This window comes from Bos indicus, chromosome 1, assembly GCF_029378745.1.
Source record: "Bos indicus isolate NIAB-ARS_2022 breed Sahiwal x Tharparkar chromosome 1, NIAB-ARS_B.indTharparkar_mat_pri_1.0, whole genome shotgun sequence".
In the NCBI taxonomy this organism is placed as follows: Eukaryota; Metazoa; Chordata; class Mammalia; order Artiodactyla; family Bovidae; genus Bos; species Bos indicus.
In genome coordinates this window covers 42,596,611-42,624,528 of record NC_091760.1, presented here as the reverse complement: position 1 = coordinate 42,624,528, position 27,918 = coordinate 42,596,611, and the positions used below count along the sequence as shown (strand labels likewise).

General features: G+C 36.5%; 1 protein-coding gene across 4 annotated transcripts in view; it reads right to left on the bottom strand.

Annotated features, from left to right (window-relative positions):
- Window positions 1–27,918, bottom strand: part of EPHA6 (EPH receptor A6) — a 1,027,581-nt gene that overhangs the window by 112,508 nt on the left and 887,155 nt on the right. For all 4 annotated transcript variants that reach the window (XM_070786786.1, XM_070786808.1, XM_070786797.1 and 1 more), the window contains one exon: window positions 19,901–20,110. In XM_070786786.1, coding sequence (XP_070642887.1) covers window positions 19,901–20,110 — 210 coding nt within the window. The remainder of the gene's footprint in view (window positions 1–19,900; window positions 20,111–27,918) is intronic.

The window sequence follows — 27,918 nt, the reverse complement described above, 5'->3', positions numbered from 1 at the left end:
TAGACAGATGTGAGAGTTGGACTCTAAAGAAGGCTGAGCACCAAAGAATTGATGCTTTTGAACTGTGGTGTTGTAGGAGACTCTTGTCCCTTGGATAGCAAAGAGATCAAGCCAGTTGATCCTAAAGTAAATCAACCCCAAATATTTATTAGAAGACCTGATGCTAAAGCTGAAGCTCCAATACTTTGACCATCTGATGCAAAGAGCTGACTCACAATACTTTGACCATCTGATGCAAAGAGCTGACTCACTAGAAAAGACCCTGATGCTGGGGAAAATTGAGGGAATGAGAAGGGGGAGATAGAGGATGAGATGGTTGAATGGTATCATTGACTCAATGGGCATGAATTTAAGCAAACTCTTGGAGACAGTGAATGACAGGGAAGTCTAGCATGCTGCAGTCCATATGATCATGAAGAGTTGGCTGACAACTGAATAACAACAAGGGCTATAGATAGTACTTTGAGCCATAACTTTTGGGTTGTTTTGCTGAAACCCCCACCAGATGGAAGAAGTTTACTGAATGCTGACCAAAAGCACAAAGACCCCACATGTATTGGAATCAGAGAGAGGATTGATGATATTGACTCCTGACTACCTTACTACCAACCAATCAGAAGAATGTCTATGAGCTGATCATACACCTCACAACACTCTCCCTTATTCTGACTTTAAAAACCATTCCCTAAAGCCACTGGCAGGTCTGAGTATGTTTTAGCATTAGCTTCCTGTACTCTTTGTTTGGCACCTGCAATAAACTCTGCATTTTCCTTCACCACAATCTGTGTCAGTATATCAACTTTACTGTAAGCAGGCAAATGGACCCAAGTTTGGTATGGTAACAAATGTATATTAGGAGCCTGGGTACATAACAGTGGTAAAAGGAATAAGAAATACAGGAAGCACACTGTCAATATATACTACCTGTCCTATCACATAGATACATCATGATTTATTTTCTTGTTGGTGGATATTTAATTCAAGTGACTATTACAGTTTTTAAGAGTAGATGCTAAGAATGACATTAAAATAGACATTTTAAAGGCATCTTTAAGCATTCCCTAAAGACTTATTTTGTTTTTGAATTTAAGAAGTTAGTCTTTCATAAAGTTCTTCTCTATGAGAAATCAGCTGAAGAGGTAGAAGACTGTTTATTCAGTACTGTCAGAGATGAAGTGATCTGGGAAATGAACTAGAACTCTTTCTCATAGTGGGAAACTTGTCTTGATGCCTTAGGTCCAGATGTTCCAGGTGAGGGCTCTTTGCTGAAGTTTGGGGCAGGGACTGTGTCCTGGCCTCATAAGATACCCTCATGAAAGAAGATCTTCCATTTTCCAGGGCAATTTCAAGTCCTTTAAAAATCCAGTTTATACCTTGCTTAATCTTCAGTTATTTTGTTTAATGTTTTAAAACATATGTTTCATCTTTAGTGTCTTTTTTCATTACTTGTTCAATTAATATTTGATTTTTTTTTTCTTTTCTTTAGTGGAAATCAGGAGATATTTGCAAAAGGGGAAATCAGGATATATTTGCAAAAGGGGACAGGCTGATTGCTCAAACTCAAGACAAAGAGGATTGGTATTTGTTTTTCCTTCCTCATCTCCCACCTCTTCCCACACGCTTAGTTCTTAAATTTTGAGAAACTAAAAAGATCTCTGTCTCCTATTTGAGCTCTGGATGGTCTGCAGGACATAAAAGGAAGTCCTGTGAGACAGGATAGTCGCCTGAATCATACATACAAAAACAATGGTTTTGACATCTTGACAATACAGCAGAGTTTTCCACCCAAAGAGCACATTACTTTTCACTAATTTGCCAAAGAGCACTCAAAGCAGTACTGATTTGTCCATGCAATCCACAAACTATGTATACAAAGACTACAAGGACATCCAGGAGAGGAAATCCACCTGTGTAAATCTCCAACTTGAACACATTTGTTTAAGTCCCAAAGATAAACTGTGAAAGATGTGATGGGGGTAATGTTGCTTAAGGAGGACCCCTTAAATGAAGGCAAATCTTGTTGCAATTTAAATTTTTGGATCTATTCATTCATGTATTAGAATTTCCATTTTAATGGCCTGGCTTAAGGATAAACAACTAACATACAACCACAGAAAATAACCAAACTAATATTTTGGGGAACATTTAACATATCTCCCTGTTTTCAGCTCTTTAGGAGATGATTAGTGTGATGGATTGAATGTTTGTGTTGCTCAAAACTTGTATGTTGAAGCCCTAACCACCTCATGTAATGGTATTCAGAAGTGGAGGCTTTGGGGGGTTATTAGGATTGGATGAGGTCATGAGGGTGGAATCCCAATAATGGCATTTGTGTCCTGATAAGAAGCAGAGAGCTTGCTCTCTTTTAATCATGTAAGAGCACAGTGAAAGGGTGGTTTTCTACAGGCCAGGAAGGGACCTCTCACCAGGGAATTGAATAAGCCAAAGCCTTGATGCTGGACTTTTCGCCTTCGGAACTTGGAGAAATAAATTCCTATTGCTTAAGCCAGTCAGTCTATGGCATTTTGTCATGGCAGCCCAAACTGATTAACAGAGTCAGGTGAAGAAAATTTCTAATAGGTATTTTAGTTTGGATGTCTGAAAATCTGATTATATGCTTAAAAATTAGAATTTGCGGCTTGAAAATAAAAGTTTTATAAACTATATCTCAGTAATAGGTCTTCATCCATCATAAACTCCATGTTCTATGAAGTTTCTTTAGTGTTAGAATCCACTGGAGGAGCTCTTAAATTATGTTAACATCTTTCTTAAGATGAACATGAGGGCTTGAGATACCTCCAAGTAAGCTGACCAACATCAGGGAGCTCTGTCTTTACAATTCTTTTTGCTCTGAATTTCTTTTGATAACATTGTACCAAAAAAATCTTTATCAATATTTTCCATCTATATGAAAAATGCAGCTCATAGTATGAGGGCTCAGAAATACTGTCAGTGCTATGGCACTACAAAAGAGATGTTATTTTTGGATTTACAAAGATGGCAGGGAACCAATATTTTCCACTTTCTTATAGGAAGTAACTCATCTTAGAAATTCAGTGAAAAAGGCTGCATCTGACATGAACTTTGAGCAAGTATATTGATAGAAATGACAAGATATAGAAAGGAGTCACTGAAATCTGGAAAAGGAACTCAGATTAGACCAAAACAGACAATTATCTTAGATATTTTTTATGAATTCTTTACTGAGAAGAAATTAGAATTTAATATTAGAATACTATTTTCTTGTATTGAGTAGACTTACGATTAATGTAATGTCTGATAAAATGTATTTTATTTTCATAATGTAGGTTCAGGGCATTTTAAGTAATCCTTTTGTCATCCCCAAAGATCTAGAATTGAAGAGTCTCCAGACATTGTCATCTATTGATATCTTTACTGGCAGAGTCTCTGTGACTATGATAGCTTAGATTCTTGGTCAGTACAGATAAGATCAGGTAAGAAGTCACCCTATAGAATGCTGTTTTTTTTTTTTTTCCTAACTCTTCTCAGCATATTTTATTTTATTCTTTTTTTTTTTTTTTTTACTTTACAATACTGTATTGGTTTTGAAGTATGACAGAATGCTGTTTCAATGGGGCATATTTCTGTTACATTGTGCCACATCCATGTTTCATTTTTGTCTTCCTTATTCTTGTTTATTTCTTGTAAATTGCGGCATAACATCCCTTATCCTCTTGTGTATCTTGCATTTTTCTGGGAAAGTTATATTCAAGCGACGTACATTGAAGGATAGGAGTTTACAGTGTGGTCCCAATACCTTTCAAATCACAATGTTCATTTCCATCTGTACTGTGCTTCCTGTCAATGTGAATGGCAAGATGGCTCCAATTTAGACGGTAAAGGGACATGAGGAGTTTTAAAAAACTTCTATTAGAAATGTGACCCAGATTAACCTAAAATATTCAAAGCTATAAAACTAGTAAAAATGAATATATAGCAACATTTCAAAAATAAAGAGAACAGTACAAAACAGTAAAAAGGAAGTATAATGAATATTTTAAGATTATTATTAGAACCTTTTTTCCAGCAATGTTTTATAAGTTTTCAAGAGTAGGAATTTAAAAATAATATTTAGCCAGGAACAGAATTCAAAATAACAGAGAATACGTCCTGCTTTGTTCTTGAGAGTTCCTTATATTTTTTTGTTTCAGGATGAGGAATAAAAATTCAAATAGTTTTCCACATGATCTTACTAGGTGCTAGATTGGCTTATATTTTTTTCTGGACTATTTCTAACACTTGAATAAATCTGTAATAGTGTTGGTGGGATGGAGGAAATTCTTACTTGAGCAAATGTTTAAATTCTGGGATTATATAACCTGTGTATAATCTGTGGTAAAACAGGACAATGTTTTATTCAAAGGTAACTTATGTATTACTACCCTCATGTCCAAAATAAATGTGGGAAAACATATCCACAAACTTTATATCATTTATTTTTCTAAAACAGAGTACTAGTAATAGAATACTAGCGCTTGTAGTTGCTATTATTTTTTCTGGTAATTTTCCTTATATAATGGAAAATCCACTTGAGTAGTTTATATTTCAATCTTTTTTTCTGGTTTAACCCTTGACCATTTATCTCTTTATTAATAGGGTTTAATCAAGTTGCTGTTTTTTAATCTACCCTTTCTCCCCTTCTATGTATCAATTATATATAGGCTACTGTGCCCCCATCTGCAGAATCTGTCATTGCTTTGAGTCTTCCAAGAATCATGGTTGCCCTCTTGCCCTTTGAAATATCTTCTATTTCTCTGAAGTGTCCTCAAAACCATGACTTTCATTTATATGCAAGAAAACTTAGCATTGGCATTTAAAAATGTCAATGAAAAGTCTGCATGTTTTATTTTCTTTTCCACTAAGTTTCTTTCTGCTTCTTTGTCTTCCACCCAATTTGTTTTAAACTTGCTGTTTTCACTTACTTTAACAATCCTTCTTCTGACTTTACATTTAATCTTTTCACTGGGATTATTTTTCCACTAAAAACACCGACTGAATCATTTTAAAGTACAGTATTGGAATCCTAATGTAAATGTGGGTGACTTCTCAGTTAAATACTAGAACTCAGTTTTCTCTTATCCTTCCTTCTTTCTTATGGGTAAATAGTTCAGAGTTATTAAGCTTTAGTAAACAACACATAAGTCAAATCTCGTAAACTAGGACTTATTAAAATGTACATTTTCTATCTCACACAATACTAAACTAAGAAAAATATTCTTTGATTTATGAAAAGCTTTTAAAATGTCCTGTGTCCCATGCATTCACCACAAGGGGGCATATGTATACAAGTGTTTCATGACACTTTGGTAGTATCATTTATGATGATTATATGCAAGTATTATTTTGTTTTATCATGCTTTTATGTCTTTTTTTCTAGTATGTGTACTTTTTATAAAGTGATCCTAAGACTACTTTTTAATGTTGAGTATGGAGGATGAATTTCACTGTAGAACCAGAAGATATATTCTGGGCTAAAGCTCTAGAAACTGCAATTCCAGCAGTTTCTTCTATTTCCCATAAATCATATTGGAGTTCAAGCAAAATCTAATCATGTCCAAGTACAGTGAAACCTCATAAACTTTAGAGATATTAAACATTCAATGGTATATTCTGAAATATACATAACTGTTTTAAAACTCTGAGATAGAATTCAGCACCAGGTCAACTACATGGCTATTGAGGAGTTATCTGAGTTTTGGCCACAGGTTACAGTTGTTTCAGGATTTATTTTCACAGAATTTACAGGCCTTGCATAAGTTCCCAAAGAGGGGCATACATTTCTACATCAGTCAATAAATGACTGTTTATTGGGAAAAAATTACCATCACAGATAACCTAAAGAGAAGAAGCTACATGAAGGTAGCAAAGTGGAGACTACTGAGGCCAGTAAAACAAAGGTTAACAGAGGAATAAAAAATTAACATCAGGGATAACAATTTTTCTCTTTACTATTAAGCATATTTTATACCATAAACCATCTCCTATAAGAAACTGAAACAAAATGCTTGGGCTACACGGAATATATATTAAAAGAATAAGGTCTCTTAGGGTGAACACTGTCCATGGCTCTCATCTTCCCTCTATCCCACCCTTTTCCCATTGTATGGACAAATTTTTTACCTGCTTGTGACTTTTGTCTTATTTAACGACATGTAAGGCTGGAGGAGGAATAATTGGATATGTGTCTAGATTATATTAGGGCAGTTAAGCAAAATGGACTTTCAGATAGCCTGTTTCACATCTGGGTGTTTATTAAAAACACAGATTTCCAGATCCTGCCTTGCTACTTCTCCCCCAGACTTACGGAATGAAAATGATTCTCTGGGGCTGGAAACTGGGAATTAGCATTTCAAATAAGTGCCTTAGGTGATTTTTTATGCTGCTCATCTTAATAGCAGCTATAATCCATATTTTAACTTATTATCTTATTGATTTTTATTTATCTGTAGAGAGGAGACAGTTTTAACAAGTCTATTGAAGATGTGGGTATAAATTCCAAGTTTATCACCCACTGTGAATTCTACCATATTATATCTATAGTGTTTTCTTCATTATTTAATGATTCCATTTACATACTAGCCTATTGTAATGTCTTGATTATGAAATTCTATGGAGGGTGGGGTATATATGAGGGCCTAATAGCTTACCCCTTGCTTTTATTAGTTATTTTCTATTAATAATACAACTTGGTTCTATTGAATTTATATTTTTCTTAGAAGCAATTTTTTTAAAATTTTATTTTATTTTTAAACTTTACAATATTGTATTAGTTTTGCCCAACGTCGAAATGAATCCACCACAGGTATACCTGTGCTCCCCATTCTGAACCCTCCTCCCTCCTCCCTCCCCATACCATCCCTCTGGGCCATCCCAGTGCACCAGCCCCAAGCATCCAGCATCGTGCATCGAACCTGGACTTGCGACTTGTCTCATACATGATATTACACATGTTTCAATGCCATTCTCCCAAATCTCCCCACCCTCTCACTCTCCCACAGAGTCCACAAGACTGATCTATACATCAGTGTCTCTTTTGCTGTCTCGTACACAGGGTTATTGTTACCATCTTTCTAAATTCCATATATATGCGTTAATATACTGTATTGGTGTTTTCTTTCTGGCTTACTTCACTCTGTATAATAGGCTCCAGTTTCATCCACCTCACTAGAACTGATTCAAATGTATTGTTTTTAATGGCTGAGTAATACTCCATTGTGTATCTGTACCACAGCTTTCTTATCCATTCATCTGCTGATGGGCATCTAGGTTGCTTCCATGTCCTGGCTATTATAAACAGTGCTGCGATGAACACTGGGGTACACGTGTCTCTTTCCCTTCTGGTTTCCTCAGTGTGTATGCCCAGCAGTGGGATTGCTGGATCATAAGGCAGTTCTATTTCCAGTTTTTTAAGGAATCTCCACACTGTTCTCCATAGTCGCTGTACTAGTTTGCATTCCCACCAACAGTGTAAGAGGGTTCCCTTTTCTCCACAAAGTAGCAGTTATTTTTAAAGGCAAATATATTTGCAACTTAACCAGGAAATGTGAGAAAGAGATTTTGGCGGTCAGAAAATTATATGCTATAAACACTAAAATTAAAAATGTTATCTTCCCTTTACTTTTATAGCATATATGAAAAACAAAGTTTTGAACAACTAAAAAGAACAAGGTAATGATTTAGTTTCTATTAAAAAAAGGGAATTAAGGATCAGAATGTATTAGGACCCAAATTATGCAAAATATCCAGGCAAGAGTAATCTAGAAAACATTATCTTTATGTATAATTCATTTAGCAGCCGCCTATTTGTGACACATATTACACACTGATTAAGAGCATGGTTAAACAGTTGAATGATGTGCATGCTTCATATAATAACACTCTGTTCTTACTGCAAGTTTAAAGAAGCAAAACTGGGAATAGTGAAACTTGGTGTGTTCATGTTAATTAGAACAGTCATGATCTGAATAATGCTAATAATTATGGAACGTGAATGCATTCAGAGCTGTTCCTTGCAGAGCAAGAGGTCCGAGGGAGAATTTGGGGGAAGTTCTTTGCAGTGGCCTGTAAGTAAACCATGGTTGTAAGTGTTTCCCTAAGAAAACATGATGAGTAAGTAGCTAGCATAAAGCAACCAAGGGGTAGTCAGGCGATAAACAGAGAAAAAGGGAAAAAATATTTGTTTCTTAACAAGGATGCTGATAGATTTTTCAATGTTTGAAATTCAATTCTGTTTCTTCAAAGTACACTTCAAAATTCAATAGCACTTTCTCTGGCTTTTGATTTCCTAAGGACTGCTTATAGGCTTGGAAAAGTTGATGATTGTGGGGAGTAATGGTAAGCCCTGGGGTGACAATTAAGGGACAGGTATTGAATTTGAAACTCTGTGGAAGAATTTGAGGCTTCTTGGAATATTGCCCAGAATTCCATTTAAAAAATCAGTAATGGTAATGTTCATTTCCTTAATCTCTTCATCTTTCGTTTAAAATTGTTGCCCAGTGAAATGACCTACAGCCATCTTTTTGTTTAGAAAAGTTACATGAAAACAATTAAGCAAACATGTTGCCTATTCACTGACTAATACCAGGGAGAAAAATTTTAAATATACTAAGCAGAAGGATGTCCTGGCACTCTCCCAGGAGGTATTTCTCTATTTCTATAACATACATTGTTTTCTTTCTCTTGGCATGAATGTAAAATATTCATTGCAGAATAATTTTAACAGTTCAGTAAACAAAAGGATAAACATTTTGAAATATCTGTGCATTTGTAATATATATTACCAGAGACCAAGAGATCATTGTCCTTATTTCTCAGTCTTCAGAGACTTTCAACTACTGCTATCCATTACCTTCTGCATGGGCTTCAGAGATGAGAAACAGAAGGAAGTTTGTATATGACAAGAGAGAATTTGTGGTGGGAAGTTTTGTAAAAGAAGGAGGATTCAATTGTGGAACAGATTCTCTCCTTTAACAATGTCATTATGGCAATAATTAATTGACTTTGTTTCCAACATAATAGCCATATGACTTGAGCACATCACAATTTCTTTGGCCTCAATTTCTTTACTTGTTAATAAATAAAAATACATACACACATGGACACACACACACTCACATATATTGGTAGAGCTATTGATACAAGATATCCAACTATCTTCGCCACTCTGTTTTCTATTCCAGCTTACACCAAGATTCCATCATTTCCTGTCTAAGGGTGCAAATGCATCTTTTGCTCTCTCTCTCTTTTTTCTCTACAATTCATTCCCAACATATCAGGCAGAATGAGCTCTTGAAAAATAAAATTTCTGTTGTGTCAACAGGTGCTTAAAATTTTCCAGTGGATTCCTTTCATAGTCAGTCTCCTCCTTTCCATGACCTTCACGCTTTAATTTCCTACCCTTTCCCTGATCTCTTAGTGGGTCAACCATCCTGGCCTTTCTCCTACTTCTGAACTATGCCAAACTTGTTCCCTAAGGTTTAGGATCTGTATTTCTTCCCTTTCACCTTAGAACATCTGGCTTCAGATCTTTTCATGGCTGGTACCTTTATAATTTTCAGGTCTCATTTCAAATGACACTTCATTAAAGAAGTATTTTCTGACTGTGCTTCCAAGGTAGCTTCTCAAGTTTATTTTTTACAATTTTATAATATATCCAGCATCTGTCACTAAGATTGAGATTTGTCTTTCTCTTACTTTTAAAACTTCATTTATTATCTTTTTTTAAAAAATTGTTTATTGTCTTTATAATAAAGATTATCAAGGCTGTAAGCTCCATAAGAAAAGCTTGTTTATTGCAATATCTTCAATTCCCAGAACAGTACCTGGCACACAGTAGGCACTCAACAAAGGGGTTGTATAAAGTCTCTCAGACTGTAATTACACATGATTGTTTAATGTCTGTCTTCTCCACAGACCAGGTTAGCATCCAATTATATTAAGAAATACATGTTAAATGAATAAATTATGATTACTGAATTACCAAACTAATTGTATATTTATAGTCTGCTTAGATAATCTAGTCCGTTTGTATGACTGAGGTGACATTTTAATCCCTCATGTTTTCATTTTCTTATTTACATTATCTATCAATCTGGAGGTTTTCTTATGTGTTGATTACTGTATCAGAACGTCTTCAGGTACAGGTCACAGAGTCATAGAAGGTCCATTTCTCAGGAGCTTAAGTAAATAAAATATTTAACTAAATTATAAACAAATAACTAGAACAAGTGGATTCTGTATTGACACAGATACTTAACATTTTCATTAGAGAGTTAGGTTCTTTTGCACTCCTACCTGGCCATCTTGAGCACTGGGTTTGTCTCCTTAGGCTTCTTGCCTCATGACTGAAACATGGCTGTCACAATCCCAAGCCCATGTCCTGCCAAAGCTATATTCGAGGCAACAAAGAAAAGAAAGGGCCAACACTACAAAGCTCTCCCTGTAAGCCTATCTACAGTAGACCTCAACCCCCAAATTTTCTCCAAAGTTGCCAAACTCACTTCCCTTTACATTTAAATGACTTTTCAAAGAATAAAATTTAAGTGTTAAAGGAGAATAGTATAAATATGTATGAATTATGATTTATTTTCTGGGTATGAGTTCATTATCAACATCCAAATAAAGATTTTATTAGCAAGGAGAAGATGATTAGAGAGGCTGAGTAGGCAGCTAACAGGGCCTGCCATAAACAGCATAAATAACTGATAATCTTTTTCAATTTATTTGCCATTGATGTGAAGCTCCTTATACTGGGAATAAGTAAGCTTTTCACAGAGCTTTCATGTGATTTATACTATATTTATAATGTTTTTCTTTCCAGTTTTCTATTGTCAGAGGGGGAAAAAAGGCCTTTTTTTTGACATCAGAGATGAAACTGGCAATTAAGCATTAGAATGACTTCATTTCTTAAGATGGTATCTCTGAAACTCAAGGGCTAAAGTCAGCAGCTTTGTGTACACTGTCTTATTTTGTCTTTTTTCTGCACAAGCAAGACGGGCCAATGAACATGGTGCTTTCTGCTCGCTGAACAGCTGCTGATTGATCTTCCTCAGTAAATCAATTTAGTCTGGGTTTGTTCTAAAATCACTAGGAGCAGGGAGAATAACTCTGAATTAGACAGTGTTGGATGTTGCTAAAACAAAAAACAAGCAGTACTTGGTATTTCATACAATTTATGGTTAATCATCAAGATGTAGGCCAAACGTCTTCAGATTTGTCACTGGCCTTCGTTTATTCCTCAATGATTAGCATTTACACTAGAAGGGCTGGATATATTTCAGATGTTTGTAGGTATTAAAATATTATGTACTATGTACTTTTACAAACAATTTGTCTTGGGTCTTGTAGAATTTTCCTTTCTGTTAATACCCTGACCCATTGTAATAACTGCTTCAATGTCTGTAACATTTTCTGCTTTCTATTGTAATTTTTTCCTCTTCTTATGATACATTAAGGGTTGTTTTAGGCTTACTCATTTGGTGGGTTGTGATTAACAGTCATATCAGAGAAGAAATTAATGTAATTTTACTGAAAACAATGTGCTTATAGTTTCAATCACTTTCTTCCTGCCATTTTCTTATTAGTGTAATTATCAGCAATTAACAAAGCAGACACTAAGTAGTGTATTAATCTTGCTGTTGAAAGCATTAAAACATGTAAAAGATAAATATCCTGCTCTCTAGGGTTTTATAAAAAGCTAAAGGGATTCATTACTACTTGAAATTACTACTTCTAAGTCACCCCAAACCTGAGAACTGATCAGCAATATTAGTTTCTCAGTGGTCTCTTGTCTTCAATAATGCCTTCCAAGGTCTAAGGCCTTCGAGTCCTTTCTTTAAAAAGCATATTGGAGAGACACAGGGCTGACATCTACAAAGGGTTTGCTTTTGTGCATGCTTTGCACCAATGACAGACAGAGGTCTTCCCACAGTGTGGCTTGGCTTCTGAATGGTATGCATGAATGAACAAGATGGTCCTCTCTAGCTTCAGGATTTCTTATCGAGGTCTTTTCTATTCTGTGTATGATAATCTTCAAACCTTTTTCATGTGTTTCATTACCAAGACCTCTGTAATCATCACAAATCTTTATTTCCTAAGCTCCAAAGATAAGACTTTTTAGGAAATAATTCTTTCGATATCATCTGTGCTACTGTTGATTCCTATTTCCATCTAATGCTTTGCTGTTCAGTCGCTAAGTCGTGTCTGACTCTTTAAGACCCCATGGACTGTAGTACTCCAGGCTCCTCTGTCCTCCACTATCTCCCAGAGTTTGCTCAAATTCATATCCACTGAGTTGGTGATGCTGTCTAACCATCTCATTCTCTGCTGCTCTCCTCTTCTTTTGCCCTCAATCTTTCCCAGCATCAGGATCTTTTCCAATGAGTTGGCTTTTCACATCAGGTGGCCCAAGTACTGGAGCTTCAGCTTCAGCATCAGTCCTTCCAATGAATATTCAGGACTGATTTCCTTTAAGATGGATTGATTTGATCTCCTTGCAGCCCAAGGAACTCTCAAGAGTCTTCTTCAGCATCATAATTTGAAAGCATCAATTAATGCTTAAGTCTGACATTGTCAGTTCACCCAAAGAAGTGTACACCTCCTGGCAGAACTGTACCAGAAAACTACCATTAAGATTTTTGGTCTCTCAGCCTTGATCCAAGCCTGTATGTATGATGTTCACTTCTTCAACAGTTATTGGGTATTATTGGATATTGTGGCTCTGCACTTAACACATTTTCTCTCTGGTTTAGTGTAAAGCTTCGTTGCCCTTTCATCTCCATTGTTGTTGATTTGATTTCTGGCATTTGGACTCAAAGTCTGGATACACTAATCCTGAAGAATATAGTTTTTAAATATTAGATCATTAGAGTACCCTTTACAAAAGCTTATACTGACAAAAATTAATAAAAACTGTCAGAATTTCTGACTATGAATTCAGTTCAGTTCAGTTCAGTTCAGTCGTTCAGTTGTGTCCGACTCTTTGCGATCCCATGAATGGCAGCACGCCAGGCCTCCCTGTCCATCACCAACTCCCGGAGTTCACTCAGACTCACGTCCATCGAGTCAGTGATGCCATCCAGCCATCTCATCCTCTGTCGTCCCCTTCTCCTCCTGCCTCCAATCCCTCCCAGCATCAGAGTCTTTTCCAATCAGTCAACTTTTTGCATGAGGTGGCCAAAGTACTAGAGTTTCAGCTTTAGCATCAGTCCTTCCAAAGAAATCCCAGGGCTGATCTCCTTCAGAATGGACTGGTTGGATCTCCTTGCAGTCCAAGGGACTCTCAAGAGTCTTCTCCAACACCACAGTTCAAAAGCATCAATTCTTCATCGCTCAGCTTTCTTCACAGTCCAACTCTCACATCCATACATGACCACTGGAAAAACCATAGCCTTGACTAGACGGACCTTTGTTGGCAAAGTAATGTCTCTGCTTTTCAATATGAATTAGTCCATCAAATAAACATTGGTTGGCTCAAGGGCACTTTTCTCCCTTTGAATTAAGGAAATCTAAAATTGGCATATTGATTTCTTTCTCTCCTGCTAATTACAATGGTCTGCATATTTGACTGATTTCCACTGACTTCTATCATAATATCCTTATCCATCAGAGGGCAGACAGAATGAAAGCCACAATCACAAAAAACTATCCAAACTGACCACATGGATCACAGCTTTGTCTAAGTCAGAGAAACTATGACCCATGCTATGTAGTGTGACCCAAGAGGGACAGGTCATCATGGAGAGTTCTGACAGAATGTGGCCCACTGGAGAAGGGAATGGCAAACCACTTCAGTATTCTTGCCTTGAGAATCCCATGAACAGTATGAAAAGGCAAAAAGATATGACACTGAAAGATGAACTCCCCAGGTCAGTAGCCACCCAATATACTACTGGAGAAGAGTGGAGAAATAGCTCCAGAAAGAATGATGGAGCCAAAGCAAAAACAGTGCACAGCTGTGGATGTGACTGGTGATGGAAGTAAAGTCTGATGCTGTAAAGAACAGTATTGCATAGGAACCTGGATTGTTAGGTTCATGAATCAAGGCAAACTGGGAGAGTTCAAACAGGAGATGGCAAGAGTGAACATTGCCATTTTAGGAAACAGTGAACTAAAATGGACTGGAATGGGCAAATTTAATTCAGATGACCATTACATCTACTACCGTGGGCCAGAATCCCTTAGAAGAAATGGAGTAGCCCTCATGATCAACAAAAGTGTCCAAAATTCAGTACTTGGGTGCAATCTCAAAAACAACAGAATAATCTCTGTTCATTTCCAGTCAGTATCACAGCAATCCTAGTCTATGTCCCAGCCAGTAATACAGAAGAAGCTGAAGTCGAATGGTTCTAAGACCTACAAGACCTTTTAGAACTAACATCAAAAAAAGATGTCCTTTTCATCATAGGGGACTAGAATGAAAAAGTAGGACTCAAGAGATAACTTGAGTAGCAGGCAAATTTGGCCTTGGAGTACAAAATGAAGCAGGGTAAAGGCTAACAGAGTTTTGCCAAGAGAATGCACTGGTCGTAGCAAACACCTTCTTCCAACAATACAAGAGATGATTCTACATATGGACATCACCAGATAGTCAACAGTGAAATCAGATTGATTATATGGATTGATTATAATATATATATTCAATATATATTGATTATATTATTTGCAGCCAAAGATGGAGAAGCTCTATACAATCAGCAGAAGCAAAACAGGAGCTGACTGTGGCTCAGATCATGAATTCCTTTTGCAAAATTCAGACTTAAATTGAAGAAAGTAGGGAAAACCACTGGACCATTCAGGTTTGACCAGGGTTATAAACAAATCATATATGAACTATAAATCACATGCCTTAGATTATACAGTGGAAGTGACAACAGATTGAAAGGATTAGATCTGATAGATAGAGTACCTGAAGAACTACGGATGGAGGTTCATATCATTGTATAGGAGGCAGTGATCAAAAACCAACCCCAAGAAGAGAATGCCAAAAGGCAAAATGGTTGTCTGAAGAGGCCTTACAAATAACTGAGAAAAGAAGAAAAATGAAAGCCAAGGAGAAAAGGAAAGATATATCCATCTGAATGTAGAGTTCCAAAGAATAGCAGGAGAGATAAGAAAACCTTCTTCTTGATCAATGCAAAGAAATAGAGGAAAACAATAGAATGGGAAAGACTAGAGAACTCTTCAAGAAAATTAGAAATACCAAGGGAACTTTTCATGCAAAGATGGGCTCAATAAAGGACAGAAATGGTATGGACCTAACAGAAGCAGAAGATCGTAAGAAGAGGTGGCAAGAATACACAGAAGAACTGTACAGAAAAGATCTTAAGGACCAGGGTAACATGATGGTGTGATCACTGACCTAGAGCCAGACATCCTGGAATGTGAAGTCAAGTGGGCATTTGGAAGCAACACTATGAACAAAGCTAGTGGAGGTGATGGAATTTCATTTAAGCTATTTCGAATCCTAAAGATAATGCTGTGAAAGTGCTGTACTCAACATGCCAGCAAATTTGGAAAACTCAGCAGTGGCCACAGGACTGGAAAACATCAGGTTTCATTCCAATCCCAAAGAAAGGCAATGCCAAAGAATGCTCAAACGACCATACAATTGGACTCACTTCACATGCTAGCAAAGTAATGTTCAAAATTCTCCAAGCTAGGCTTCAATAGTATGTGAACTGAGAAATTCCAGATGTTTAAGCTGGATTTAGAAAAGGCAGAGGAACCAGATCAAATTGCCAATATCCGTTGGATTATTGAAAATACAAGAGTTCCAGAAAAACATCCACTTCTGCTTTATTGATTATATCAAATCCTTTCATTGTGTGGATCACAACAAACTGGAAAATTCTTCAGGAGATGTTAATACCAGACCACCTTACCTGCCTCCTGAGAAATCTGTGTGCAGGTCAAGAAGCAACAGTTAGAACTGCACATGGAAAAATGGACTAATTTCAAACTGGGAAAGGATTATATATTGTCCTTTACAAGGATATACCAGGCTATATATTGTCACCCAGCTTATTTAACTTATATGCAGAGTACAACATGCGAAATGCCAAGCTGGATGAATCACAAGTTGAAATCGAGTTTCCTAGGAGATATATCAATAACCTCAGATATGCAGATGACACCACTCTTATGGTAGAAAGCAAAGAGGAATTAAAGAACCTCTTGATGAAAGTGAAAGAGGAGAGTGAAAAATTTGGCCTAAAACCCAACATTCATGGGAAGGGAGGTGGGAGGGGGCTCAGGATGGGGAGCACATGTACACCCATGGCGGATGCATGTTGATGTATGGCAAAACCAATACAATATTATAAAGTAAACAAACAAACAAACAAACAAACAAAAAACCAACATTCAAAAAACTAAGATTATGGCATCTGGTCCCATCACTTCATGGCAAACAGATAGGGAAACAATGGAAACAGTGACAGACTATTTATTTTCTTGAGCTCCAAAATCACTGAGGATGGTGACTGCAGCCATGAAAGTAAAAGACACTTGCTCCTTGGAAGAAAAGCTATGACAAACCTAGATAGCGTATTAAAAAGCAGAGGCATTACTTTCTGACAAAAGTCTGTCTAGTCAAAGCAATGGTTTTTCTAATAATTACGTATCAGATGTGAGAGTTGGAGCATAAAGAAAGCTGAGTGTCAAAGAATTGATGCTTTTGAACTGTGTTGTTGGAGAAGACTCTTGAGAGTCCCTTGGACTTCAAGGAGATCCAACCAGTTAATCCTAAAGGTAATCAGTCCTGAATATTCATTGGAAGGACTGATGCTGAAGCTGAAGTTCCAATACTTTGGCTACCTGAGGTGAAGAAAAGACCCTGATGCTGGGAAAAATTGATGTCAGGAGGAGAAGTGGATGACACAGGATGATATTGTGGTGTCTATCACTGACTCTATGGACATGAGTTTGTGCATGCTCCAGGATTTGATGATGGACAGAGAAGCCTGGCATGCTGCAGTCTATGGGGTCGCAGAGTCAGACAGGACTGAGTGATTGAACTGAACTGAGTTACAAAGGTCTGTATATTTGACTGATTACAACTGACTGCTATCATAATATCTGTTGAGTAAGAATTGTTTTTCTGGAAGAGTCAGTTTATTATTTGTCCCAAATGGCAAAGCTCCTTTCTTAGTGATGAATTTGGCTTATCAAGCCAGGATTTTATTGTTTTGCATTCTTCCAAGGTTTATTTGTTCACCACCTTTTTGCTGAAAAAGTTATTTAAATCTTCACATTATAGTCTTCTGATAACATAGCTATTTTTCTCCTGTTTTTCTTTATATTTAGGCTGCTGAATTACATTTACCTAGAGGAAACTGTCATTTTCTTTTCTTGAATTTTTCATTAAAATTCTGTGCAGAAACCTGTCCTTATTTCTATTTATGCTAATGATATGTAGCTTGGTGGGAGCTAGTAGATTTCACGGTCCTGTACCCAAGACTGACTTTGTGCCTGAAGCTGTCATATCACTTCCATTCTTTGCTTCGTTAAATCTTAAGGAACAATTGAAGTACAAGTTATTCTTCAGGTTGGCCTGGTTCACCTACACAGACTTAGTGTAAGATGCATTTTACCACATGGTATTAATATCTTAGCACAGTCTCATTTCTACCATTGATGACTTGATGGACAGAGAATCTTGTGATAGGCTCTCAAAGAATAACACTTTATTTTTCAAAATAAAAAAATCAAAAATATTTCTCACCACAGGTCCTTTTATTTAGTGCATTGGATATCATATGATTTTAAGTGAAAGTGTTTAAAAGATTTTACTGCATTACTTTTAACAGTAACTCTTTTATTTAAAAAAGATAGAAGTGAGTGAAAATTCATATTATGTTTTACTAGCAGGTAAGCATCATTGGACACAACTGAGCAACTTCACTTTCACTTTTCACTTTCATGCATTGGAGAAGGAAATGGCAATCCACTCTGGTGTTCTTGCCTGGAGAATCCCAGGGACGGGGGAGCCTGGTGGCCTGCCGTCTATGGGGTCGCACAGAGTCGGACACGACTGAAGTGACTTAACAGCTTAGCAGCAAGCATCATCTCCAGAAAAATCTCAATTATTTATGCTAAAGTGCTTAAAGGCAGAATAGAGAATGATCTAAAATACTTTTATCTCATTTTCATTAAAAATATCCACTCTTAAAGCTGGGCATGTCTTACGATTTAAAAATTCACATCAGAAAGTCAACTTAGAAACACATGAATGAGGTAAAGAAGGAAGGAGTCTTAGATCTCCCCCCAGCTATATGAAACAACTATATGAAATACATGCTCCTCATGCTCCTCCATTATTTGCTTTAAATATCTCCATGCTGGGTATAGAGCATGTCTTCTTTAACTAACTCCATGTTGGCATAGAGTGACTTTTTTCACATATTATGCAGAATAGGGGAGGTTAAGAGTTGGAGCTTAGAGAGATCTTACTAATGCAAAGTAAATAGAATTAAGATATTAAAAGAACTGTGATTATGCAGGTTATGCATTGTCAATAGTGAGACTCAATAGTTCAACTAGGAAAGTCCTTATTAGGAAATACCACTATCAAGGAGAAAAGCAAAGTTTGTCTTGGATGATACAAAGTGAACACAATTGAAAGTCAGAATCAGGGAATTTTATAAGTTTTACAGATACTGTGATAAAATGATTTTTACATTTCGTTTTGGTCTTTAAAATATAAGAAATGCAGCTACTCATTTTAATTAAAAGAAAAAAATAAAACATCTGAATAGTAGCTGCCATTATTGTCATTGTCGTTGTTTAGTTGATAAGTTGTGTTTGACTCTTTGCAATCTCATGGACTGGGCAAGAATACTGGAGTAGGTTGCCATTTACTTCTCCAGGGGATCTTCCCTACCCAGGGATTGAACCCACATCTCCTGTAATGGCACACAGATTCTTTATTACTGAGCAATCTGGGAAGACCAACTGCCATTATTCCATATCTTAAATAAAACATATCTCTTAAAACAGACAAGTGTGAGCCATAATGTATCTTTATTTTATTTTTTTAAATTTTATTTTATTTTCAAACTGTACAATATTGTATTAGTTTTGCCAAATATCGAAATGAATTCACCACAGGTATACATGTGTTCCCCATCCTGAACCCTCCTCCCTCCTCCCTCCCCATACCATCCCTCTGGGTCGTCCCAGTGCACCAGCCCCAAGCATCCAGTATCGTGCATCGAACCTGGACTGGCGACTCATTTCATACATGATATTATACATGTTTCAGTGCCGTTCTCCCAAATCTCCCCACCCTCTCCCTCTCCCACAGAGTCCATAAGACTGTTCTATACATCAGTGTCTCTTAATATATCTTTTAATGTTCTTTTTAGGTAAATATGACCTCATTTCCATAATTGAGAGCAAAGAGGCATAACATTTTCTATGTAAGTTTAAGATGGGTTGCTTAGCAATATTCAAATGAGAGAGAGTCCCTCCTCTAGAAGTGGGTATAAAACAGTTGTCCATGTAAATGTGTGTCAGATTCAGTGAAGGAAGAGATTTCTTAGCACTTAAGTATAACCAGATATGAGACCATGTAGTCAAATGAGAGCAATCTAAACTCAGTAAACTTTGTGCAGATTAAATTATCTACAAATCGCTAATTGTATATGTATCATTAGGTATGTTCCATAATCATCCCTGCCAACCTCTCCTCATGAAGTGCCTGGTAGGCTCTTTATAGAATTGGCATGGAAAACCAATGTCTCTCAGTCCTTGTCTAGATCCTATTTTGGGGCAATCTTTCCTTCTGTCTTTAGACCATAATACAAACTGGAATTACTCTAATAATATTGCAAACAATAAAAGTAAACAAACTATATTTGAAAAGGATGGATAAACTTACAGTTGTTGTATAAGCAGCTTCTGGATCATCTTCCAGCACTCGGGAGAGACCGAAATCAGAAACTTTGCATACTAAGTTGCTGTTGACCAATATATTCCTAGCTGCTAGATCTCGGTGAACATAACCCATATCAGAAAGATACTTCATTCCTGATGCAATGCCTCGGAGCATACCGACCAACTGGATGACTGTGAAGTGACCATCATGTTTCTGAAAGAGAATCACAGTTATTTATGTTAGTTTATTTTATTATAGTGTGGGTGCATGCACACATTCCTGTGTGCCTGTTGGTGTAGAGGTGTGTGTGTGTGGTGTATTAAATGAAACCCTTGATTTTATTTTACTGGATCCAATTTAATGTAAGCACCAAGTCTGCTGATCATTTTGTTCATAACAAAAGTAAAAATCTGTTTGAGATTTAAAGGAAAGGAAAATCTAGGTTGAAGTGATAAAGGGGGAAAAACAAAGGAGAGAAGAAAACCATCCAAATTAACTTCCAGAAAAGATGATTTCAAAAACTCTAAGTAACAAAAGGGAACTAAATTTAAATAAGATAATAGCAATGACTTATAAGAAAAAAGAATTCACTTTCCATAGTAGTTAGCTCCAAACCAGCTGTGTATGTGTGTATGTGTGTGTGTGTGTGTGTGTGTGCCCAATCATGTCTGACTCTGGGTGACCCTATGGACTGTGCAGGGCAGCAAAATCTGGGATTGGATGAAAGTTGCGTGATTGCTGGAAATTGTGAGAAATGATCAAAGAAAAATAAAAATTGACTGCATAAACAAGTTTAGGAAAGTTGTAGGAGAATGAAAACCACATGCATACAGAAAATAACTTGATTTTCCTAATCTTTCCTTACAGAGTTGACCCTTAAACAAAGGTGTGGACTGCACAGTTCCACTTACACCTGTACTTTTCTCAGCAAATACCTAGTTGGGCCTCTGCATCTGCAAGTTCCGCTGCCTTGCAGATTGTGTACAGTACTATGTTTACGGTTCTGGGTTGATTGTATCGGAAGATATAGAATTCTCAGATACAAAGGGCTGACCATGGAACTTCAGCATCTGTATATTTTTGTATCTGCAATGGGTCTTGGAACCAGTTCCCTGTGGATATCCAGGGACAACTGTACAGAGCAAATGGAAAGAAAAGTTGGCAGTTGACTGAAAACAGGACTATTTTAGTTCTCAGGAAAATTAAAAGAAATATGAATAACAAGCCAAGCACAGCAGTGGTATATAGTAATCAATCCTCTGACTAACTATGCCTCTCACCTTGATTTAAAACTATATTTTAACTGAAGTGTAATTGATTTACAATATTGTGTTCATCTCAGTAGTATAGCATAGTGATCTAGTATTTTTGCAAATTATACTCCACTAAGGAAAGTTATGACCAACCTAGATAGCATATTCAAAAGCAGAGACATTACTTTGCCAACAAAGGTTCGTCTAGTCAAGGCTATGGTTTTTCCTGTGGTCATGTATGGATGTGAGAGTTGGACTGTGAAGAAGGCTGAGCACCGAAAAATTGATGCTTTTGAACTGTGGTGTTGGAGAAGACTCTTGAGAGTCCCTTGGACTGCAAGGAGATCCAACCAGTCCATTCTGAAGGAGATCAGCCCTGGGATTTCTTTGGAAGGAATGATGCTAAAGCTGAAACTCCAGTACTTTGGCCGCCTCATGCGAAGAGTTGACTGATTGGAAAAGACTCTGATGCTGGGAGGGACTGGGGGCAAGAGGAGAAGGGGACGACAGAGGATGAGATGGCTGGATGGCATCACTGACTCGATGGACGTGAGTCTGAGTGAACTCCGGGAGTTGGTGATGGACAGGGAGGCCTGGAGTGCTGCAATTCATGGGGTCGCAAAGAGTCGGACACGACTGAGCGACTGAACTGAACTGAACTGATGGGCTTTCCTTGTGGCTCAGCTGGAAAAGAATCTGCCTGCATTGCAGGACACCTTGTTCGATCCCTGGTCTGAGAAGATCCCCTGGAGAAGGAAAAGGCTACCTACTCCAGTATTCTGGCCTGGGGAATTGCATGGACCGTATAGCCTATAGGGTTGCAAAGAGTCAGACACAACTGGCTGATTTTTACTTTCTTTCACTTTTATACTTCACTCCAGGTTATTGCAAGATGAAGGGTATAGAGTATATTCTTGTTCCTTATGTATTTTATAAATAGTAGTTTGTATATATTAATCCCATACCTCTAATTTGTCCCTTTGCCCCTGCACTAACTCTTCCCTTTGATAACCACAAGCTAGTTTTTGAAATAATTTTTTTTAATAAACAAAATTCAACTGTCATTCATGTAAGCTGTGTACACCAGTTAGACCTGATACAAATACTATAGTACAAATGTAGAGAAAATGAATATAAAAATATTTTAAGTTTGAAAATTAATGCATGCTGTTCTAATTAATTATTTGGAGATTGTTGTCATTAATGGGGTTATAGAGAAGTGAGATTCTCAAATTGGTTTTATATATCAGATAACATTTATTTATGAATGATAATAAAATTAATATTTATTAAGAGACCAGAGGACTATATTACGTTATACAAGGTGGTAGAGGCATACATATCAGTATCTCAAAATTTGCAAAGCTAAAGTTTTCATGGATATGTGATTTAAACTGTAGAGTAGGTTAAACGTTGGGATGAATTGACCATATCACAGTGATGTGGTCTCTGCTACAATGATGATTCACTGGCCAGTTAAGTGAATAAACTTATACAACAAATAAAATAAACTTCACCTTACTTCAACAACTTACATCCCTGATATTTCTATCATAATATCTCCCAAATCAAGTGGAGAGTAAGGAAAAGAACTCTTTCATAATAGAAACAGTCTACAGCAAGTGTATCCCATTTAAGCAGGAGCTTCTGTATAATTAATGTATAAAAGATAACCTAACAAAGAAAGTCTTTGCTGTTATTAGGTCTTTATGTTTCTGATCCATCTTCTTAGACAGTGCACAGTTAGATGAAATCTGCCTCTTCTATCATGTACCTTACTTACCTCTCCTCTATTAGGAATCTCAAAGCCTTTGAAAGCATTCATCCTTTTGGCCTAGAAAGGATTACACTAATTTTAAAGAGACGGTTCTTTTACATATCAGTCAATTGCCTGGTATCACAGTTCTTATTGAGGCAGAATTTCTGTATAGTAGGAAATGTTAATAATAGATGATCTGAAGACTAGAGTGTGTGTTAATTTCCTTATTTGTATAATAAAAATGCACGCACGCTTAATTGCTCAGTTGTATCCAACTCTTTGTGACTCCATGGACTGTAGCCCACCAGGCTCCTCTGTCCGTGGTGTTCTCTAGGCAAGAATACTGGAGGGGGTTGCCATTTCCTATGCCAGGGGATCTTCCCAACCCAGGGATCATACCCAAGTCTTCTGCATTGCAGGCAAATTCTTTACTGTTTGAGCCACCAGTGAAGCCCTACAATGAGAATACTATAATCTAATTAAGAGTTGTAGTGAGAATCACATACAAAACAAGCAACACAGCTCATCACTTATTTCAATAATACCTGGTATTAAAAAAACATAAATCATATGTAGTTTTTGTGATTTTAATAAAATTCAGAAAACTCTCCACTCACTCTCCTGAAAAATCAAGGCAAAAGAAACTCCTACATCATAAGGAGAGAGAGCTACTCAATGCTAGGTTGAAATTTAATTTCTTATCTTGTTCTGAGGGTGGCACAAAGTATCAAGTTATTTCTTTTAAAAAAAGACTTTTTTAGAGCACTTTTAAGTTCAAAGCAAAATTAAGAGGACGATACAGAGATTTCCCATATACCTTCTCCTTCAACACACACATGATCTTCCCACACATGATTATCAATATCCTTTACCAGAATGGTACATTTGTTACAATTAATGAACCTCCAACAACAAATCATAATCACTCGAAGTCCGTGGTTTGAACATTAGGATTCATTCTTGGTGTTGCACATTCTATAGGTTTGGACAAAGTTATAATGACAGGTACTCACTTACAATATCACATAATGTTTATGTATAGTAACATGTATCAATAACAGTATTTTCACTGCTCCAAAAACTCTCTGTGTTCCATCTGTTCATTACTCCTGCCACTCCCTCCCTCGCCAACACTTATTTTTTCATGGTTTTATAGTTTTGTCTTTTCCAGATGTCATATATTTGGAATTAGTATGTAGCCTTTCAGATTCTTTAACTTAGTAATATACATTGATGATTTCTGCATGTCTTTTCATAGCTTGAGATCTCATTATTTTTAGTGGTGATAATATTCCATTGTCTGGATATGCAGTTAATTTACTCATATACTTACTGAAGGACATCTTGATTACTTCTAAGTTTTGGCAATTATAAACAAAGCTGATATAAACATTTCCATTTATTAACTGTTTATAGCAGTTTTATTTATTGACTGTTTATGCAGGTCAAGAAGCAACGGTTAGAACTGGACATGGAACAACAAACTGGTTCCAAATTGGGAAAGGAGTATATCAAGGCTGTATATTGTCACCCAGCTTATTTAACTTATATGCAGAGTACATCATGAGAAATTCTGGGGTGCATGAAGCAAAAGCTGGAATTAAGATTGCTGGGAGAAATATCAATAACCTCAGATATGCAGATGATACCACCCTTATGGAAGAAAGTGAAGAAGAGCTAAAGAACCTCTTGATGAAAGTGAAAGAGGAGAGTGAAAAACTTGGCTTAAAGCTCAACATTCAGAAAACAAAGATCATGGCATCTGGTCCTATCACTTTATGGCAAATAGATGGGGAAACAGTGGAAACAGTGACAGACTTTATTTTTGGGGGCTCCAAAATCACTGCCGATGGTGACTGCAGCCATGAAATTAAAAGACTCTTCCTCCTTGGAAGAAAAGCTATGACCAACCTAGATAGCATATTCAAAAGCAGAGACATTACTTTGCAAACAAAGGTCTATCTAGTCAAAGCTATGGTTTTTCCAGTAGTCATATATGGATGTGAGAGTTGGACTGTGAAGAAAGCTGAGCGCCTAAGAATTGATGCTTTTGAACTATGGTGTTGGAAAAGACTCTTGAGAGTTCCTAGGACTGCAAGGAGATCCAACCAGTCTATCCTAAAGGAAATCAGTCCTGGATATTCATTGGAAGGACTGATGCTGAAGCTGAAATTCCATACTTTGGCCACCTGATGCTAAAAATTGAGTCATTTGAAAAGACCCTGATGCTGGGAATGATTGAAGGCAGGAGGAGAAGTGGGAAAGAGGATGAGATGGTTGGATGGCATCACCAACTCGATGGACATGAGTTTGAACAAGCTCTGGGAGTTGGTGATGGACAAGGAAGCCTGCCATGCTGCTGTCCGTGAGGTCTCAAAGAGTCGGATACGACTGAGCAACTGAACTGACGGAACTGAGCAGTTAATACAGCTGCAGGTTTTTATATGGACGTAAGTTTTCACCTCCTTTCACTGAATATCTCAGAGGACAATACCTGGATTGTATGGCAAGCATATGGTTAGCTTTGTAAGAAACTGCCAAACTGTCTTCCCACTTTGGCTGTACCATTTTGCATCCCACCAACAAAGGGCTTTTCCTGCTGCTCCATATCCTCACCAACATTTGGTGTTGTTAGTGTGACTGAATTTGGCCATTGTAATAGAAGCACAGTGGTATCATTTTAATTTTTTTTCTCTAACATCATATAATGTGGAAATCCTTTTCACATCTGTATCTGCTATAAGGTGGAATGGATGAAAGAATTGATCCAAATTGATCACTGGAACAGAATAGAGAGCCTACCATGAACACAGCTGATTGGTTCTTGACATAGGAGCAAAAGAAATCCCATAGATAGAAAACAGTCTTTTCAAGAAATGGCACTGGAACAATTGGACATACACATGTGAAGAAAAAAAAAAAAAAGCTTATTAGTCTAGGTTTTTTGATCAATTCTTTCAGATTTTCTATGTAGATAACATGTCATCTGTGAATAAAGACTATATCCCCCCGTCCACACACTTCTTGTCTTGCATTAGAGAGTACTTCCAGTATGACATTGAAAAGAAGTAGTGGGAGTGGCCATCCTTGCATGTTCCTGATCTTAGTGGGGCAGCTTTAAGTTTTTTACAATCAAGTATGATGTTAGCTGTTGTTTTTTTTGGTAAATAGTCTTTATCAAGTTGTTCTCCTTTATTCCTACTTTACTGAGTTTTTATCATGAGTTGGCATTAGATTGTGCCAAATGCTTTTTATTTATCTGTTGCCATAATCACGTGATTTTTCTTTGCTTTATCCATTTGCTATGATGAGTAACAAGTGATTTTTGAGAGTTAAACCAGTCATGCATATTGAGATAAATCCCACTTGGTTGTGTAATTTATTTACAGTGTTGGCTATGATTTGTTAAAACTTTGTTCTAAGTTTTTTCTTAAAAGCTTTATTGAAACAATTCACAAACCATATAATTTATGCTTTTAAAATATACAATACATTTCTCTTTTAGTTTATTCATAGAGTGTGTAACCATCACCACTTTAGAACTTTTTCATCATTTCTCCCCCAAACCCAATATTCACTAGCAGTTACTCTCCATCTCCCCCAAGTCCTTCCACCAGTCATAGGCAACTACTCTTAAACTTTCTATCTCCTTAGATTTGTCTATTTCAGGTATTTCATATAAATGGTTTCATACAATATGTGGTCTTTTTTGGCAGTCTTCTTTCACTTAGTTTACTGTTTCAAGGTTCATTTGTATTGTAGCATATATCAGTATTTCATCATTTTTAATGAAGAATAATATTATATTAATTTTGTTTATTTATTCATCAGTGGCAGACATTAGAGTCACTTCCACTATTTGGTTATCATGCAAGATATTTTTTTGTTACACATTCACACTTTTTTTTTTTAAAGAAATTTAAGTTCTACTCTCTTAGCAGATTTCAATTATACAATACAGTATTAGCAACTATAGTCACCATGTTATATATTAGATCCTCAGAACTTATTCATCATATACCTGATAGTTTGTGACCTTTTACAAACCTTTTCCTATTTTACACCCCCACCAACCCCTGACAACCAGTTTTCTACTCACTGTTTCTATGAATTCAACTTTTTCCTTTTTGATGCCACATATAAATGATACCATACAGCATTTATCATTCTCTGACTTATTTCACTCAGCATAATGTCCTCCAGGCTCACCCACACTGTACCAAATGGAAGGTCTTTCTTCTTCTTTTAAGGCTGAATAGTATTTCAGTATATTATATTCCAAATTTTCTAAATCCATTCATCTATTGACAGATACTTTGGCTGTTTCCATATTCTGGCTGTTGTGAATAATGCTTCTGTGAACATGGGAGTAGATATATCTTCAAGATAAGAGTTTAGTTTCCTTTGGATATATATCCAGAAGTGAGATAGACAGGCTATATGGCATTTCTATTTATAATTTTTTGAGGAATCTCCATACTGTTTTTCATAGTAGTAGTACCAATTTATATTCCCACCAACATTGTACAAGGGTTTTCTTTTCTCCTCAACATTGCCAGGATTTTTACTTTTGTCTTTTTCATAACATACATCCTTAGAGCTGTGAGGTGATATTTCATTGTGGTCTGCATTTCCCTGATGATTTGTGATGTTGAGCATCTTTGCATCTATCTGATGGCCATTTGTATGTCTTCTTTGGAAAAATATGGATTTAAAAACTGCCCATTTAAAAATTGGATTATTTGTTTTTTTTTATTGTTACTATCACGATAATGCTGGCTTTGTACAATGAATCTAGGCATTCTCCCTTTTCTATTTTACATGTTACTTTAAAATTATTTTAACTATTCTTATCACCAACATTTGAAAAGACTTGAATTAACTGCTTTTACATCAGCATCAGAGCAATCATAATTCTAATAACTACACAAGGCATCATTAAAAATGAGATTTTGGTGTTTGAAAAGAATATAAACTACTTTTTCCATGTTCTATGATGGGTCTATACA